At 49.4% G+C, this 17,943-nt stretch overlaps 1 protein-coding gene across 2 annotated transcripts in view; it reads right to left on the reverse strand.

The window, feature by feature from the left end:
* Positions 1-17,943, reverse strand: part of chd7 (chromodomain helicase DNA binding protein 7) — a 77,661-nt gene that overhangs the window by 11,204 nt on the left and 48,514 nt on the right. For both annotated transcript variants that reach the window (XM_086203088.1, XM_086203089.1), the window contains exons 13-26: positions 13,846-14,089; positions 12,403-12,579; positions 12,122-12,265; positions 11,889-11,987; positions 11,520-11,694; positions 11,212-11,428; positions 10,790-10,985; positions 10,346-10,513; positions 10,015-10,194; positions 9,810-9,920; positions 7,935-8,146; positions 5,840-6,039; positions 4,610-4,769; positions 2,080-2,169 (exon numbers count right to left, since the gene is read on the reverse strand). In XM_086203088.1, the coding sequence (XP_086059214.1) occupies positions 2,080-2,169; positions 4,610-4,769; positions 5,840-6,039; positions 7,935-8,146; positions 9,810-9,920; positions 10,015-10,194; positions 10,346-10,513; positions 10,790-10,985; positions 11,212-11,428; positions 11,520-11,694; positions 11,889-11,987; positions 12,122-12,265; positions 12,403-12,579; positions 13,846-14,089 (2,373 nt within the window). The remainder of the gene's footprint in view (positions 1-2,079; positions 2,170-4,609; positions 4,770-5,839; positions 6,040-7,934; positions 8,147-9,809; positions 9,921-10,014; positions 10,195-10,345; positions 10,514-10,789; positions 10,986-11,211; positions 11,429-11,519; positions 11,695-11,888; positions 11,988-12,121; positions 12,266-12,402; positions 12,580-13,845; positions 14,090-17,943) is intronic.

Raw genomic sequence — 17,943 nt, forward strand, 5'->3', positions numbered from 1 at the left:
GAAGGTGCAGGATCATGTGATCAGGGTCATCAGACAGCAGTGCTAGCTGGTAATGTGCTCTATCCGCTCTAACTCCTGCACTGGGGGTGGGGGGGCTCGGCACTCGCCAGCCCTTCAGAAGGCTTCTGAACGGTGACCAATCACTGCGGAGTGGGCGTGGCAGGGGTGTACACGGAGGAGGGCCACGCTACATAGACCGTTTTTATGGGATGCAGAAAATACAAGGAAGAGACGGCGAGAAACACAAGCTTTGAGGTCTAGGAGGCTTCCTCTGAGGTCATCAGGTCCAGGACCAGTTCCAGACCCCCACAGGAGGATGGACCTCCTTTAATTATCATAGTACGAGTGGCCCGCAGACTGATTATGAGCTGCCAAATAAACCAATAATAGCATGTTTTATATACACACAAATATTATACACACACGTGTTTACATGGGCGGCATGGCTCAGGGGTAGGGCGGCCGTCTAGCAACCAAAGGGTCGCTGGTTCGATCCTGTACCCCCGTGACCATGTCAAAGTGTTCTTGAGCAAGATACTGAACCCATAATTGCTCCTGATGAGCAGGTTGGTGCCTTGCATGGCAGCTCCACCATCAGTGAGTGAGTGAACGGGTGAATGAGACGACACTGTAAAGAGCTTTGAGTGCTGCTAAGGTAGAAAAGCGCTCTATAAAACTGAGTCCATTTACATTCGTTGACCTGAGATCAACATCAGAATCATCTCTGATTTGCAGGGTTGAATTTCTCATTGCATTTACTGAATTATCCTTTAAAATTAATTTCTCGGAACAATTACTTACATTAATCAAAGCCCCATGAGCTACTGACGACGTAGTGAAAAATAAGGAAGGACAAATAATTAGTCATGTTGACATTTTGTTTGCAGCCTAACCTTTAAACTGAAGACTGCTGACAGCAGCAGTGACACAAGCTAGCCATCAACTCTCCCTCTGCTTCCTTTCTATCACGGTTCCACGGTGACAGTAAGGAAGCCGCAGAACGCAGACTAGGAGCTCCAAACCAAGTCAAGAACGGGACTCTACATGCATGTGAAAAAATATAATGAATACTTTCAGGAAGCAGTGCTCCTCAAGGATAAATTTTGTATTGTGACACCGAAATACAAAATCCTCCATTATGGAAAGAAAGAGTACAATACACATTGGAAGCAGAGAGACAGAGGATGACAGGAGAAGAGAAGAACCCAGGGAAAGAGTCCCTTATCTCTGCAAACAGCAGCATGCCTGGTCTTGGCAACACAGCCGCGCGTGCCCGCCAAGACTGACGTGCTAAATCCCTCTGGCATATGTTGGCACGATGGCATCCCGTATGCTCACGTCTGGCATGTGCTCGCTCTCTCCCTCTCTCTTTCTCACTCACACACACACACACACACACACACGCACGCACGCACGCACACACGCACGCACGCACGGGTCTGTCACAGTAGCCATGGAGTGGGGGTGGGGGGTGGAGAGATCAACATGGATGTGGCTCCACATTATAAATGCATTCACATCTGGGTGAAAGGGTGATAAGAGAAGAGGAGATGAAAGACAAAAGTGCGCTGGAGAGAGGAGGAGGAGGAGGAGGAGGGATGGACAGATGGGAAGAAAAGTGTCATGTGACAGAAGATGGAGGACACAGTGCAGGAGTGATGACGACGGCTCACCTTTATATAACGGCTGGTGACAGTTCAGCACCATGAACACACCAACAAGTCCAAATATATTCAGATAAACACTAATAAGAAGCCAGCTGCCAATCTCCTCCCGTTCCCTCGCACAGGAGCCAAAGAGGCCACGACAAAAATACACCCAAGTAATAATTCATGACAGCCATAAATATCCATTTCTCTGCTCACTTTCATTATTCACCCAATACATGCGAGCTTTCAAGTTAACAAATAATGACACCTCTGGTTCTCCAGGAAAACACCAGCTTCCTCTTTGGGTTGGAAGAGCATCAGGTTGGTTTTATTTGGATCAGCTACATCAGCAGTAACACAGTTCATGTTGGAGGATTTAGAGACGGTCAAGAGGAGGATGGAAGAGATGCTGGGAAGTGCACCTACTGACCTGGAGTCGGCTCCTTCCAGGATGCGATCAGCCTGGTCGCCTATGACTTCCTGCCTCAGGTAGTAGAGCATCCTCACCCTCAGCAGCACCCTGCCACAGAGGACAAACTTCAGTCACACCGCCCTGCAACTTTTATGGGCACCAACCACCATTCATTCTAATACAGTGATGAAATAACTTTTTTAACACAAATATGAGTCACATTTTTCCAGAAGTGAAGCTGTTGTCCTGAAATACCAAGAGGCAAAACTGTGAATAATCACCAGTGAGAAGCTGGTCCCAGATCTGCAATGGGTTTATGACATCATCCTGTACTCCTTCATGGTAAGTAATATCAGGTCACTCAATACGTACCATCTCTGACTCTTCCCTCCTAGACTAAAATTCCCTGTGTGTGAGATCAGATATCACGACCCGTTCACACTCGTGTCCCTGGTTTGACTCAACGAAGCAGCAGCATCACTGTAAACTGGTTTGTGGTCGCAGCTGAACGCAGGGTCTGAATTTGAAATCTAAAACTAGACATTTGACCAATTCCAAATAAAACAATACAAACTACAGATGTTTCCAGAAAGAGAGATTTTCTCTTTCAGGCATGACAACAGAGTAGGCAGAAAGGATCTGGAGACGTCTACCATCAGTATCTGCTTCACTGGAACCACTGGTAAGATGGGTGACCAGGGTGCAGCACCATTCAGGGTGTTGGGAACAGAGGACAGCTGAGTGGCGGGGGATGGGAGACGATTAGTGGGAGGAGCAGAGAGCACAGAGGGCCGCGCTCGAAGGGAGGGAACAAAAAGTTTGAAGAGGCAGTAAAGAGGGGGAAGGGTATAAAGGAAGTCATTTGCAAATCATTCTTCTGTGTGTGTGTGTGTGTGTATGTGTGTGTGTGTGTGTGTGCTACTTGTGATGCCATTGATGCACAGTGTGTGTTTGTTGGCAGGCTCTCTGTGCTCATCCATCAATGTGCCAGGCCTGATTAGCCACACAACGCTGTGCTCCAGCCTAGCAGATGGCACCACATAATCACCCCCAAGTGTGTGTATCTGTGAGTGTTTGTGTGTCTTTCACCCACTTCCAACAGGTCTGCTTGCCTAGCACCTGGCCTGGCGCGCAGCCAGACACACACACAAACAAACTTTTCCCTCACCAAGAAGAAAAAAAATCCCGGAACTGAAACTGGAGGGCAAGGAAGCACACGAGAGGAGACAGCAGCCCACAGAGCCGGCGCTGCTCAGACCCAGGCCTCATATTCCCTCCACTCCTGGTCGGACCTCACCTGCCTGCTCACAGCTCTCCGGAGAATGACACATCATGACCCTCCACAACCAGGTGAAGGAACATGTCCACCGCCATCAGAACCAGTAGAACTCCCTCCATCAGTACCAGTAGAACTCCCTCCATCAGTACCAGTAGAACTCCCTCCATCAGTACCAGTAGAACTCCCGCCATCAGTACCAGTAGAACTCCCGCCATCAGTACCAGTAGAACTCCCTCCATCAGTACCAGTAGAACTCCCTCCATGGCTAACAGTAGAACTCCCGCCATCAGTACCAGTAGAACTCCCTCCATCAGTACCAGTAGAACTCCCGCCATTACTACCAGTAGAACTCCCGCCATCAGTACCAGTAGAACTCCCGCCATCAGTACCAGTAGAACTCCCGCCATCAGTACCAGTAGAACTCCCTCCATCAGTACCAGTAGAACTCCCTCCATCAGTACCAGTAGAACTCCCGCCATCAGTACCAGTAGAACTCCCTCCATCAGTACCAGTAGAACTCCCGCCATCAGTACCAGTAGAACTCCCTCCATCAGTACCAGTAGAACTCCCCCCATCAGTACCTGTCCTGTTATCAAGCTCTACTTGACTAATCTGACCACAAGAGAGAGAAAGACAGAGAGAGAGAGACGGAGGAAGGGACATGGAAGCAGAGAGACAGAGGGAAAGACAAGGGAGGAGAGAGAGAGGGAGGGAGACGAGGGAGTGAGAGTAACGGAGGTAGAGAGAGAGACGCAGGCAGAGAGACGGAGGGAGAGAGACGGAGGGAGAGAGAGACGGTGGGAGAGAGAGACAGAGGGAGTGAGACTTGGAGGGAGAGACAGCAGGAAAGAGATGGAGGGAGAGACAAGGAAGGAGGGAGAAAGGGAGAGAGACGGAAGGATTGAGAGACAGATAGAGAGAGACGGAGGGAGAGAGAGAGAGACGGAGGGAGAGAGAGAGAGACAATAAAGCTATGATGGGCTTGGTCATGAACTTGAACCCACACTCTCTCGCTGGCTGTCCACACGGCTGAAGAACACCGCAGCAGAACTGGGGGGGGGGGGGGGGGGGGGGCTGAAGCCCACCTCCTGCAACTGGGCCAGGAGGTGCAAGGTGCCCTGCCCCGGTGTGCCTGGAGGACTAGCTAGGTGAAGGGACTGTGTGGTGAGCATGGACAGCCGGCGCCAGGAGTACAGCCTCCTGCCGCCGGCTGTCCCGTCCATGTCAGGTTTGTGTTGCGAGTGTCAGCCTGGCGAGCGGCGAGCCTACTTGTTACAGTGATGCTTCAAGTGTCTCTTGTAGCTGTCCTCTTGCAGCAAGTGGTCAGGGTTACAGCTGGCCAGCCAATCAGCTCTCGGTGTCTGAGGAGGGGGGGCAGGGGGCTTCCCCTTCTTGCCCTTCCTGCCTCGAGGTACTGGAGTAGAGAGACCTGCAGAGGTAGAACAGGGGACATGAGGTGGGTCAAAAACCTGGTGCTGGACATCAGTTTCACAGCCATCCATCAGGCACGTGTCACTTTACTTTGAGTTGCTGCTGAGTCAGCATTGGTGTCCTGGGGGCTGTACATACATGTGCCAGGTTCATGTTTGTCCCAGAATATTTAATCCAGCACATTCATCCAGATCCAGCAGCTCTGACATCACTGTCAAGCCTGCAACGGACTAAGACGCCTAAGGAGTCACCGTCACGTTGGCTCTCAATCCGATGAGGACATTGTGACCTTTGAGCCTTTTCTCTTTTCCTCTGTGCTCAAGTTTCTTCCCACACACAAAAATCCACGAGAATCCAAAACCAAATGAACAAGTCTGGGCTGTCAGTGGGGCTTCCAGCCCCGTGCAGCTGATTCAGATGCTCGTCCGCTCGAGGACAGCTGACTTAACAAGGAGGACACCAGGAGAACACTGGTAAAGTTCTAGCATTCAGCGGTGCAACAGACAGTGGCAGTCGCGTCTGCCTGCACCAGTGAACGCTGGCTAGGGTCAGTGGGCTCCAGGTGTTCTCCAGGGGAAGCGTGAGGCATCACTACAGAGCACTGGAGAACCTTCCCTTCCTGGTGGGTCCTGATAGCTGGACTGCACAAACAGGAATTGTCCTGCCAGCAAGCAGGCTGCCACCATATGAGAGGTGATCCAGTTCGTCCCAGCATGTAAAGCCCACCTGGATCCAGGGCTCATTCACCTGGTATTTGGGTTGGATCGGGTCCTCACCACTACAGACACTTAAGAGCATGTTTGGGACTGGACCACCACTTCCTACCTAAGTGTGAAAAAAGCTGGTCATCAGCGTGCATGCGTTTGTAACCATAGTAATGTTGTGAGAGACACCGAGAGCTGTTGAGGCGGGAGGGTTATGATCTAAATACAAGCCTTCACCAGGCGACTCCCATCAAGGAGGCCAAGGACCCACGTCTGATCCCACGGGCCTCAAGCTGAGGAGGGTTTCTACCACTTGTGTCAAAGCGCAGTGTTGTAGTGCCTCTGGTGCCAGAGAGTGGATTACCAGAGTGGTTGGACAGCGTCTTGGTTGTCCCGTCTTCACTGGGGGTGATCAGGTCCCAGATGAAGCTTTTGATGTTCTCGTCACCACGGTAATGCAGCAGGCAGTAAGCCAGGAGGGCTCGGCAGATGGTCTCTACATCGGCCTCCTTCAGAGGGCGCTTGAAGCGACCATGAGACAGGATGTCACTCCACCTTCCCCACCTGAGCCCAGACAGACAGAGAGAGAGAGAGGATCTGATCAGTGTACACACACTCGCCACTGAGAACCTGCGACACTGTATTGTCAGCGCTGGTATTTAGTGTTAGAGTAGTAGTAGTAGTATAATAGTAGACCTACTGCAGTACTTCACACTAGTGAGTCACTCTTATAGCCACTTGGAGCCTAAAGGCGTTGTCTGCTGTACTGTATTCAGTATTCTTTTGCGTGGAGTCCCTCAAAGAATGTTGTCTTTTACTTTAAATTGTAGATCAGGATCTTATAAAAATGGCCGAGTGGCTCACGCAACTTTAAACTGCTCTGTCTGAGCTCATGAAGGATTCAGTTGTAAAACCTGCAGATTTGAAAAGAAAGCAAAGACAAAAAACTGCTAGGGCTCGCAGCAGAAGTTGACCTCCTTTATGTTGACGCTCTTTGGTGTAAAACCTACAGGTCTGTAACAGCAATGCCTCAAATCTTTCACTCAGTCACTCCAGACACACACACACACACACACACACACACACACACACACACACACACACACACACACACACACACACAGGCCTGCCAGTAACAGTGAAGTCAACAGACTGATGAAATGTATAATGGGAGCCCCAAACTCCCCATTGTCTGGAGCTGGTGGTGTGTGTGTGTGTGTGTGTGTGTGTTCATAGATCAGAGGCCAACTCCACCTCCAGAGCGACTCAGAGGCTGATGTGTTGGACAGAGCCTGTGATCCGCTCAACCATGTGATCCAGCCTGATTCTGGATGATTTTACAGACTAAAATGGAGGACGAGGGCGAGCTAGCGATGGATGATGGGAAAAGACAACAGGGCGCTGAGCGAGAGGACGGGCCCAATCAGACAGTGTGTTTTTGTGTCCTACAGCCTCGGGCCACAAGACTAGACTGTAACAATAACAACGCTGACATCTCACTAGCACCACTGTTCATTCTTCACACACACACGGTCACGCCAAGTCAGCCGTGAAAATGCACAGGCTCTCGCTACATAATCACTGTCTGTAGTAAGTGTGTCACTGTGTGTGTGTGTCTATGGTTCTACCAGCTAATTTATAGTCGTACTGGAAGGTATTCTTAGGGTTGAGTGATGGCTGGATTGTTTAGCATCGGTATCCAGCCAGAGCTTCTACACAAGCAGATTCCCAGTCTTGAAAGGTTGTTATTTAAAACATCACGGATCTGAGATTCACGTCATCTTTGGACCAGCACCGCCCCATCAGGCAAACCCATCCAACAACCCTCAAAGGAACCAGCCCTCGGTCGATGGCATCTTATTTACTGATGGTAAAAAACCTCTGCATCCCTAAAAATCATTGCTGATTAAACAGATCAGTCTCTTAAATTACCCACTAATCTATAATCAGAAAGTGATGAAAACGTATTAATGATGACTCAGCACAAGGCCACAACATCGAATGTCTTTGTGTCTCATCAAAATTTAATTTACTGGACCTGGAAAGTGTGACACAAACTGATCGGTAATCAGCCAGTGTGTCTTTACACAGCAGAGGTGGGCAGGGTGTTCACAGGCTGCCCTGATTATTGTGTGTGTGTGTGTGTGTGTGTGTGGCCTTGGATACGATGGTGTCTGTCTCCCAAATCACTCCACAGGCTGGCCCATCAACATGGTGTCTGCCCATCCACCACAGCTGATCTGGTATCTTGTCTACTCCTGTGAGGTCTTTTGTGTACTTTAGAATATCAGGAAAAGAGCAGGGCTGATGTTGGGTTAATTCTGAGTGTCCTGAATTCCTCCTCCATCTGATCAGTGTTGTAGGAGTGGAGGTTTCTGACTGGCCTCCATTAGTGCTGGGCGGGACTGAGCGGCCCACCTTGTCCAGTGTGGAAGCAGGAGTGTGAGTGAGGGACTGACCCATAGACCAGCAGGTTCTTCTCCACTCTGAAGCACTCTGATCGAGGGTAGCCTTGGGTTTTGTCTTGCGGCCGTCGAGGTTTCGATGAGGGTTTGCTGGGCTCATCCTCGTCGCTCTCTAGCTCGGAGAACTCCAGCATCTCCTCCTCTTTGACGCTGCTGTAGTGCCGTGTCTGCTTCCTCACTCTCGGTGTGTCAATCACCAACGTGTTCTGGAAACAAATTCAATCAAAAAACACTAAGAGTGTTCTCAGGGCCTGGATGTTCTTCCCTCACTGGTTCTGGGTTTGTTCTTTTTACTGACTCAGAACCTGGTTTCACTAACAGATGGCCTGAGATCCTCAATATGCAAAGTACCTTCTGCCTTATTCCTGCAAGTGGCCTAATTTCTTGTATATTCCAATGCTTAGTGACTAGCGTGAACCCTTCTAATGAAAGGCATCTCCCGTACCAAACCTAATTAATTGGATATTTGGCCCCTTGTTTCATTTGTGAGCCTGAGAAAATTGCTGCCCAGCTCAGACATAAACTGGTATTAATTATGCTGTCTAATCAATTACATTTTGTTCAATTAATTTAATTCTTCTCCTCCTTACAATCACATCAATATGCACAAACAGGGCCGTAGTTAGCGCCACAATTATCAGAGTGCTGCAGTCATTTCCATTTTAACATCACACAATAAGAAGTCCCCAGGGAGCAGCCCAAGTGGAGCATATTCACACTGGTGGAGCTGGATTAAGTGTTCCAGTGGAGGGCTCTCCAATAGAGAGGCAGCCAGGGAGGGCAGACATGCAGGAATCAGAGGGGACAGATACACAAATAATAGAAATCATGTTCAGAAAGATGGAGAGGGAAGGAGGGCCAGAACATTAAGCTGCTCGCTAAAGAACGCCGTGTGTGGCACCAGTGTTTCTGAGTGAGCACTACCCTCAGTGATACCTCAGTAGCCTCCAGGCATCTGCTAAGTGGAGCTAAACAGCTCTCTCTCACACACACACACACACACACACACACACACACACACACACACGGAAACATGGGTAATTAAGGAAGAGAAGAAGATTCCCAACTGTCAATATTAATCTCTTACTCTCCCTCTGCTGCTCTCACTGTACCTCAGTTTCCTCTGGCGCACTTTTAATCATTTGAGTTCTTTTCATCCGTCAATGCTATTGGGCACCTGCTGCTAATGAGTTTGATTATTGCTACAAAACTATATTGTTTGCTGTATTGACTATTGTTTCAAAGATTCCTGCTGCTGTATCACATCGCAGTCAAAGCTCCCACTACTCATGGGATACTCCACATCGCTCAATACTAAATCAGGACCAGTTGGATTCAGCACCAGGATGCGGTTGACACAGATCCCTGATGCCGGTCAGTCTGTTGGCTGAAAATAAAAACAGTGCAAGCTTCTATAGCCTGGCAAGAAGAACTGCGAATTGACCCACGTCTACCCCTCTGCAGGGAGTCCCCCTTGCCCCGGGACCACACCCTGGTTTGCCGGCTGAGTAAGTCCAAGGAGCACTGAGGCAGCTGGGGGAGATGCTGCTGAGTTATTAGCTCTGGGAAGCTTCTTCACACCACTGGCTCACCGTTGTTAGCCTCAAAATCTGATTGCCCTAAACATTCTCGGGACAACACGAGATTCTACACACTGGCACGGGGACAAGGCAGGTGATGGCCACTGACAGAGAGGCAATCAGGGACCGTCCCCCCAGGTGAGGGGAAGGCAGGTGTGGTCAGTCTTCCCTGGCCTCCACACCACAGCTGTTTACCCTCCTCCACATTAGGGAGGAGTCAGGTGAAACCTTGTGACATGAGGCTGCCAGTGATGCTGTGTGTGTGTGTGTGTGTGTGTGTGTTTCATACCCGTCCATTGATGGCATCTAGGTCCAGTTCTGCTTTCTTGGCCCACTTCTGCCAGAAGTCTGGATCCTCCAGAGAAATGTCTGTTCGGTTACCTGTTGCAACAAAACTGGCCTGCAGGCAGAGGAACATGATCATCAGAACCAGACTACATTCCTCTGGGCTACCATGACACGGTTCTGTTGCCATGGCTGACCAACCGCCTCACCTTGGCAAAGGTGGAGCCCTTGCCCTCAGACTCTATGGTGATGGTGTGTGTTCGCCGCTGAAGGATCTGGTCGATGTCTTCCTCACAGAACTTTGAGCCTTCATCCTCCTCATCCATGAGGGCACCATATGCTCCCTTTCTCAGCAGGTCCTCAATCTCCTTCTTGGACAACTGCTGGACCTGCTCCAGGAATGAAAACATGCATTTTCAGTTTTTCCACAGTTTTCAACCGTGGTAAGTTTGTGTGTGTGTGTGTGTGTGTGTGTGTGTGTGTGTATGCAGTCCTCTAACACATGGCACACAGGGCTATCAACACTGTGGAGCGTCTCACCCCGCTATTGGCGTTCTCACGTCCGCTCATGCTCTGCAGCACAGCCTTGTCCAGGCCCAGCTTCAGACTGGCCTTGTCAAACATCTCTCTCTCGTAACTGTTTCTGGTGATCAGCCGGTAGATCTTGACAGCCTTGGACTGTCCAATACGATGACACCTCGCCTGGGCCTAAAGGACCATTGATGCAGACATTTAAAAAACTGTTCAATAATGCTTCTGCTGCTGAAACCATGAGGTTAGGGGAGAGCTAATAAGGAGAACTCATGATAAGGTTCAGCCATCACATGCAGGAGACACTGACTCCTAACTTGCCTCTGAGCTGACAGGCACTCAGCAACTTCTGCCTGTGTGACATCATCAGATCCGATATCATCTAAATCCACCATCAAACCCACTGACGTACTGACGACTGTCACGATCATGTCACCGTCCCCTGCCTCCTACCTGCAGGTCGTTCTGGGGGTTCCAGTCCGAGTCGAAGATGATGCAGGTATCTGCTGCAGTCAGGTTGATGCCGAGCCCTCCGGCTCTTGTGCACAGCAGGAACACAAAGCGGTCCGAGTCTGGTCTGGAGAAGCGGTCTATGGCTGCCTGTCGAAGGTTCCCACGGACACGCCCATCTATACGCTCGTAGGGATAGCTGCGGGGAGGAAGAGGACGGGAGTCGCTGGTCAGCAAGGCGACCACTGCGGTCGTGGTATGGCAGTGTGGTATTTGATCACATTGCAGGTTGCGTTCTTTAATTCACATTTACTCGGTATGCATTACATCTTTGACACAAAACTGCATTTCCTGATGACTGAAGTGGAACCATTCTCAGCTTGTAGCTTCATGAGCACTGCCAGTGAGGAAATGCTGTGTCTCACCGTTTCTGGATGAGATAATCCTCCAGGATGTCCAAGCAGCGCACCATCTGGCTGAACACAAGCACTCTGTGGCCGCCGGCCTTCAGTTTGGGCAGCAGCTTGTCAATGAGCACCAGTTTGCCGGCAGCATGGATCATGGCTTGGAGGGCCATGTCTGGCATGTCTGCGCTGCCAATATGGGAGTCCCTAAACTCCTCAATGATCTTTTCTTCAGCTCCTGCATAGAAGGAGAAAAAAACAAATACAGGTCATCATCCAGACGGTGCAGTGGTGGTGCGTCCTACTCCTGAGTCGGTGTGGGTACATACCATTAATGAGGTAGGGGTGGTTACAGCATTTTCTTAGCTCCATCATGGTGTTGAGGAGGTTGGGGACACTGGACCCTCCGCCACCACCTCCTCCTGCACCTCCTTTGGACAAGAAGGAGAAGTTCTTCTCCAGAATGGCTCGATAGTATTTCTTCTGGATGTTGGTAAGCTCAACCTAACAGAAACAGTGGAGATTCTTAGTCTTTTCAGACGAGCCCATTCACAGCACCACACAAACGACCGAAGCCGAGCTTTATGCTCATGTTTCAGACTCGAGTGGGCAACATCAACAAGGTAGGTGAAAGCGCTCGGACACCAAAGTTGATCCAGTAAAGCAACTGTGGAGTAAAGAAGCTGCGGGAGTCCTACCTCAATGATGGTCTCCTCCTTAGGAGCCAGGTTCTTCTCCACGTCCTCCTTCAGTCTTCTCAACATCATGGGCTTCAGAATTCCCTGCAGCTTCTGAACCTGAGACACACAGACACGGTGTTACTCTTATCCCCACAATTGCACGAAGAATTTGGGGACTCTGGAAGTTACTGAGAAATTAATTCATTAAGATGCTGCCCTCCTGGGTGGTAGAGACTGACTGGCCCATGTACCTGTTCTTCAGTCTTCAAGTCTCCAAATTCAGTCATGAACGTCTGTTCAGACGGAAATCTCTCTGGCTCCAGAAAGTTGAGTAAGCTGAAGAGCTCCTCCACTGTGTTCTGGAGAGGAGTTCCTGTCAGCAGAACTTTATGCTCCTGGAGGAGAACAGAGACATCAGAGACCAGTTTTAAGCTTTTATTTCCAAGACCTTGAATTTGACTAGAAAATCATGACACATGACTGCAGCTCTTGGCGAGTGTGTGATGAAGCGACACAGTAGGCAGCTGCTCACCATGTCCATCATTTTGAGTCCTTCAAGTAGTTTGCAATTGCGGTTTTTCAGGCGGTGGGCTTCATCTATCACCACACAACGCCACGGGACGCTTCGCAGCTCCGGACAGTCAGCCAGAATCATCTCAAAGGTCGTGATCACGGCGTGAAATCGATATGCTCCCTTTATTATTTTACCCTGATGGAGGAAGAAAACAAACAATTTCAGCAGGAAGGCTCCTGTGTGTATTTATGTGTATCTATCGCTATTATCGTTCATGTTTTTCTCTTATATTTGCCATTTCAAACGCTGATGTGCATCTGGTGGTGACCCTCCTGCTATGACAGGGAGACAGACTGGCTGAAACATTCTTGCCTGTTAACACTGTTGTGTCAGTGAGGATCATTCAAATTGTCTCAACACACTTCTGCTCACATCTAGACAGTAGAAGCCAAGAAAAACCCTGTTCATCTGTAGTCACCAGAGCACGCAGGTCAACTCTGGAGTTTGTTGGCTGCCATGAACCTATGAATCCCTTTCGTCACAGTAACAGGATTTCCTGCTTGTTTTAAGGGCCAAACACAGAGAACCTTGTGTTTTCAGAGCCTGTGAGTAATACAAAACATGTTGAAATACACAGTGTAGAACCTGCACCAGTTCTACGTCCCAGCTGGACTATATGTAGGGAAGGAGTCCGGCTGCAACATTGCTGTCCTTCACGGTGACCTTGAGGATTAGCTCAGAGCTTATTTTCCTCAGACTCGCTATGGCCAAAGGTTACACTGAGAGGCGGTAGATGCATTGTGCAGTAAGAGCTTACAGTGTGTGGATTACAGCAAGAAGATTTTAAAGAGCTTATACAGCAGAGGAGCAGTGTCAGTGCTGAGCTGATCGTCTCAACTTCTGATTTGTTCCTCAATTTAGTAATTCCTCAAACCGGGAAGAGCTTGAGTGAGAAAAGTCAAGATTTAGTTTCGATCCTTCTGTAGTGCTCGTTGCCGTATAAGTAGTATACAAGTTGGGCTGAGCTACCATCCAGCCTGAAGTACTACTGATCTCACTTATAGTATTTTGGAAAACAGCAAATGGCACATTTTATAAAGAAGGATAAGCACGTAAAACCTTCTCGAAGTTGAAAAACACCTTAAGAAGTCAATGTTTAGAAATATATCTCATCCCTGTTCATCGTAAATCAGACCAGTGAAAAGAGCCGCACTCGACAGGTGTGTAACCCTTTAGACTTTAACAACACTTAAACTGCCACACCAAATACTGCCTGAAAACTGAAACGTGGAGAACCCCACCCAAGTGCCACAGACAGATGAATGTACGAGCTCCGACTTCAACAAGCATTTATCCAATGAGTGAAATTATGCAGAAATACAAGCTTTTGCTAATATTTGTGATTGAAAGTGTTGAGGCTGTTAAGAGTTCTCTGCAGCTGGCCTGCCACCCTGGACTCACCTGTGTGTCTCGGTAGTACATCTCATACGCCTGGATGGTCTTGCGGCTGGCCTGGCTGCCATGGTAGACCACCGCATTTAGCTCGGTCCAGGTCCGGAACTCTCTCTCCCAGTTGGGGATGGTGGAAAGTGGGGCGATGACCAGGAATGGTCCCTCGATGCCCTTCATGTAAATCTCGTAAAGGAATGTAATGGACTGGATGGTCTTTCCGAGACCCATCTCATCAGCCAAAATACAGTTACGTCTGTGAAGGACACAGCCATCCGTCAGTGTGCTTAGTTTTAAATGGTAAAATACAGATAAAAAATAAACACTTTAAATCAAGTATCTAATTGTACGCATTACTTAATACCTTAATTACTGAAATGTAATCATTTTAGCAAAAGATAAATTGAAAAATCCATTTTGCTACAATGCTGCAAAAGCAACCGCCATCTTCAGATGGTAACTGGACTCAGTTTTATAGCGCGCTTTTCTACCTCAGCAGCACTCCAAGCTCTTTACAGTGTCGTCTCATTCACCCGTTCACACACAAACACACACACACACACACACACACACACACACACACACACACACACTCACTGATGGTGGAGCTGCCATGCAAGGCACCAACCTACTCATCAGGAGCAATTATGAAATGGTGATTCATGTCTGCTGTCTTTTTAAAGCAGTTCATGTTAAGCAATTATGGGTCCAGTATCTTGTTCAAGGACACTTCGACATGGTCACCGGGGTCGGGGATCGAACCAGCGACCCTTTGGTAGCTAGACGGCCGCTCTACCCCTGAGCCATGCCGCCCATAATTTTCTACTGAGTACTACTACGGTACTGTTAGAATCTAGGATGAGGACTTCAGCAGCTGCCTGGCACCTGGACATCCACTGTGGAGGCTTTTCCCTCAGCTGGACTGAGGGCTGCAGGGGAAACTAGAGCAGCAGTGCTCTGACGTTCAGCATTGTTTTGCTGTGAACACAAAAACTTCACCCACCACAGAAAGCACCTAACTTAAGAAAATCACTTCTGTCATCAGACAGTTTTGGCTCTTCAGTTTTCAATCACAGATCCTCCTTCATTTTCCTACACATGCTCTACATACTCCTACTACTACTACTACGACTACTCATCCACAGTAGCACACAGACTCCAGGGGCTGATCTGCGGTGCTGCATGTGTACGCATATGACAGAAGTTCTCTGGTCAAACAATGTAGGAAGTGTGACGGCAAAAGCAAAGCAGTGACAATGTTACAAATGTGGTATATGTATCAACAGCTACTGATTCTTTTGGCATCAGTACATGCATGTAGATCAAATATGTTCCCAGCAGCTAAACTGGTCAACAACACTGTGACGATGGCTGGACTAAGTTTTGCTACTCTTCTCCTAGTTCTTCGGTTACTTTTAGAGGAGACAAAACACAAACCAGGGGTCCCGGCGTTTATCATGTGATACGTGCGGTCTCCTGGTAACAAGACGGACGAGCTCGCAGTGCTGATCAAGACCGAGAAGGAGTATCGTAAGTGTAGCCTCTTATGCGTCTCTGAAGCTTGGCTACACTCACTCATCCCAGACAACAGCGTTGCAGTACCTGGCTTTACAACTGTTGGGGGCGGACAGAGACGCAGCAGAAGAAGGGGGGAGGGATTACACTCTGGACTGAGAGGTGGTGTGACACCTGCACTTGAAGGAACGACTCTGTAGCCCGGAGACTGAACGGCTTGCTGTGGGAATGTGTCCATATTATCTGCCGAGAGAGTTCACGTCCACCATTGTGATCGCTGTCAATATCCCCCCATGAGCTGATTCAGGGGTGGCTGGTGAGGTCATCAGTCCCTCCACTGCTAGGCTAGTGTCTGAACATCACTGGAGAGTTCAACTATAGCTCACTAGACAATACTTGCCAACTTTCACCAGTACGTTGACTGGCCTACTAGAGAAAATAAAGCCCTGGATCTCCTGTATGCAAATGCCAGAGATGCACACAGTTCTCACATCTCTCGCCCACAGGCACGCTAACCTGAGAGCGCTCATGCGTCAATGTTGTTGAAACGGGAGCTTTACTGACCCTCAGCTCGGTCTACAGAGTGGAGTGTGTGTCTCTCAAGGGTTCGTCAAGTTTGCAAACAGGCCTGTTGATATCTAAGACTTCCCTGACTGTCTGCCTCATGTGCAAAATACTTCCAAACTGCGCTTTTGCTTTTGACATTTTCAACCTAAATTGGTCACGACGGTCCAGCAGCAGCTCTCGCCATGCTCCGCCAGCTCTGTCCTCCACACGCTGAGCTTCTGGTTAGGGCAGGAGCAGAGAGGTGGTCTGTGTGTGCGGCGGTGCTGAGGGAAGCTGTGTGTCAACTGCAGGCGAAGACGCTGTTGGTGTCAATACTTTTGCAAATGAGTATTGTATACAAATACTATTTTTTGGTATTGCGTAATATTTGGGTATGGATACTTTAGACAGCCATATCACAGAATACTTCAGTTTCTGTGAACAGCTTGAGCAGCATGAGCTCAAGAAGATGATGAGAACATGCAAGGAGAACTACAGGAGGAAGCTGGAGGCCAAACTCCAACAGGACAATGTGAGGGATGTGTGGACCGGGCTGAAGAACGTCACAGGGTGTAGGGGGAAAGAAAGACTAACCAGGGAGCCTGACGTGCGCTCAGAGATGAACCAGAACTTTAGCAGGTTCAGGTCACCCTCTATTGCTCCCACATCACCTCTGGACCCCCACACATCCAGACGGTCCCAGGTGCTCCCAACCCTCTCCCTCACTGTCCTGTGCAGCACATCTCCTCCTCCACCCCCTCCTCTGAGGACATAAGTACCTGCCCCCGCATAACTGTGACTACAGGCCAGGTCAGGAGACAGCAGGACAGGCTTCACCAGCAGAAGGCCACAGGTCCTGATGCATCTACCCCAGGATCCCGAGGACCTGTGCCAGCTAGTTGTCTTCGGTACTGAAACACCTCTACAACTGGAGCCCGAGTCTGGAGAGAGTACCAGTGCTGTGGAAGACGTCCTGCTTGGTTCCTGTCCCCAAGGACTCGACTCTGTCTGACCTGTTGGGCTACCGACCAATGGCCCTCATGTCCCATGTGATGAAGGTCCAGGAGAGACTGGCCTTTGCCCAGCTGAAGCCTCAGGTGAGGACGTTACTGGACCCTCTACAGCAGGGGTGTCAAACTGATGCAGTAAAGGGCCGTGGGGCTGCAGGTTTTCATTCCAACCAACTAGCTGTGGACACAGCTCATTTGTTGGATCAGGTGTTGCTTTTGCTTGGTTGGAATGAAAACTTGCAGCCCCACGGCCCTTTATTGGACCAGTTTGACACCCCTCTACAGTTTGCCTATCGGCACCATGCAGGAGTTGAGAATGCCGTTGCCTACCTGCTGCATCAACCCACTAACATCTGGATGGTGGTGGAGGCACTGTGGGGATCACATCCTCTGATGTCTCCAGTGCTTTAAACACCGTCCAGCCACTGCACCTGGTGAGGAGCTGCGGGGGAGGGTGTCAGTGGCTCTGTGCTCTCCTGGATTACTGACTACCTGACAGGCAGGCCACCGTTTGTCTGTCTGGGCAGAGCCTTGTTTGAGGTGGCGTAAGTGATACACAAGCTCCACAAGGGACTGTGCTTTTTCCTTTCCTCTTCACCTTATCCACCTATGACTTTCAGTCCAAGTCCAAATAATGTCACCTGCAGAAATTCTCTGATGACTCGGCTGTTGTCGGGTGTATAAGAGAGGGAGACGCTGGACAGGACGCTGATGGACAGCTTTGTGGAGTGGACTGAAAAGAATCACCTGAGGCTGAATGTCAGCAAGACCAGAGAGATGGTGATGGACTTCAGGAAGAAAAGGACACCTTCACAGCCATTAAGGATAAGGGTGGTGGAGGAGGTGGAGGACTACAAATACCTCGGTGTGGTGATCAACAACAGACTGGACTGGACATCTAACACTGAAGCTGTGTACAAGAAGGGGAAGAGCAGACTCTACCTCCTGAGGAAGCTCAGATCCTTCAAAGTGCGCAGTGAGATGTTGGAGGTATTCTACCTGTGGTTGCCTCCTGTGCCATCTTCTTTGCTGCTGTTTG

The sequence above is a fragment of the Aulostomus chinensis genome, chromosome 5, assembly GCF_037954235.1.
Source record: "Aulostomus chinensis isolate RoL2024-O1b breed Wild chromosome 5, RoL_Achi_v1.0, whole genome shotgun sequence".
Taxonomy (NCBI): domain Eukaryota; kingdom Metazoa; phylum Chordata; class Actinopteri; order Syngnathiformes; family Aulostomidae; genus Aulostomus; species Aulostomus chinensis.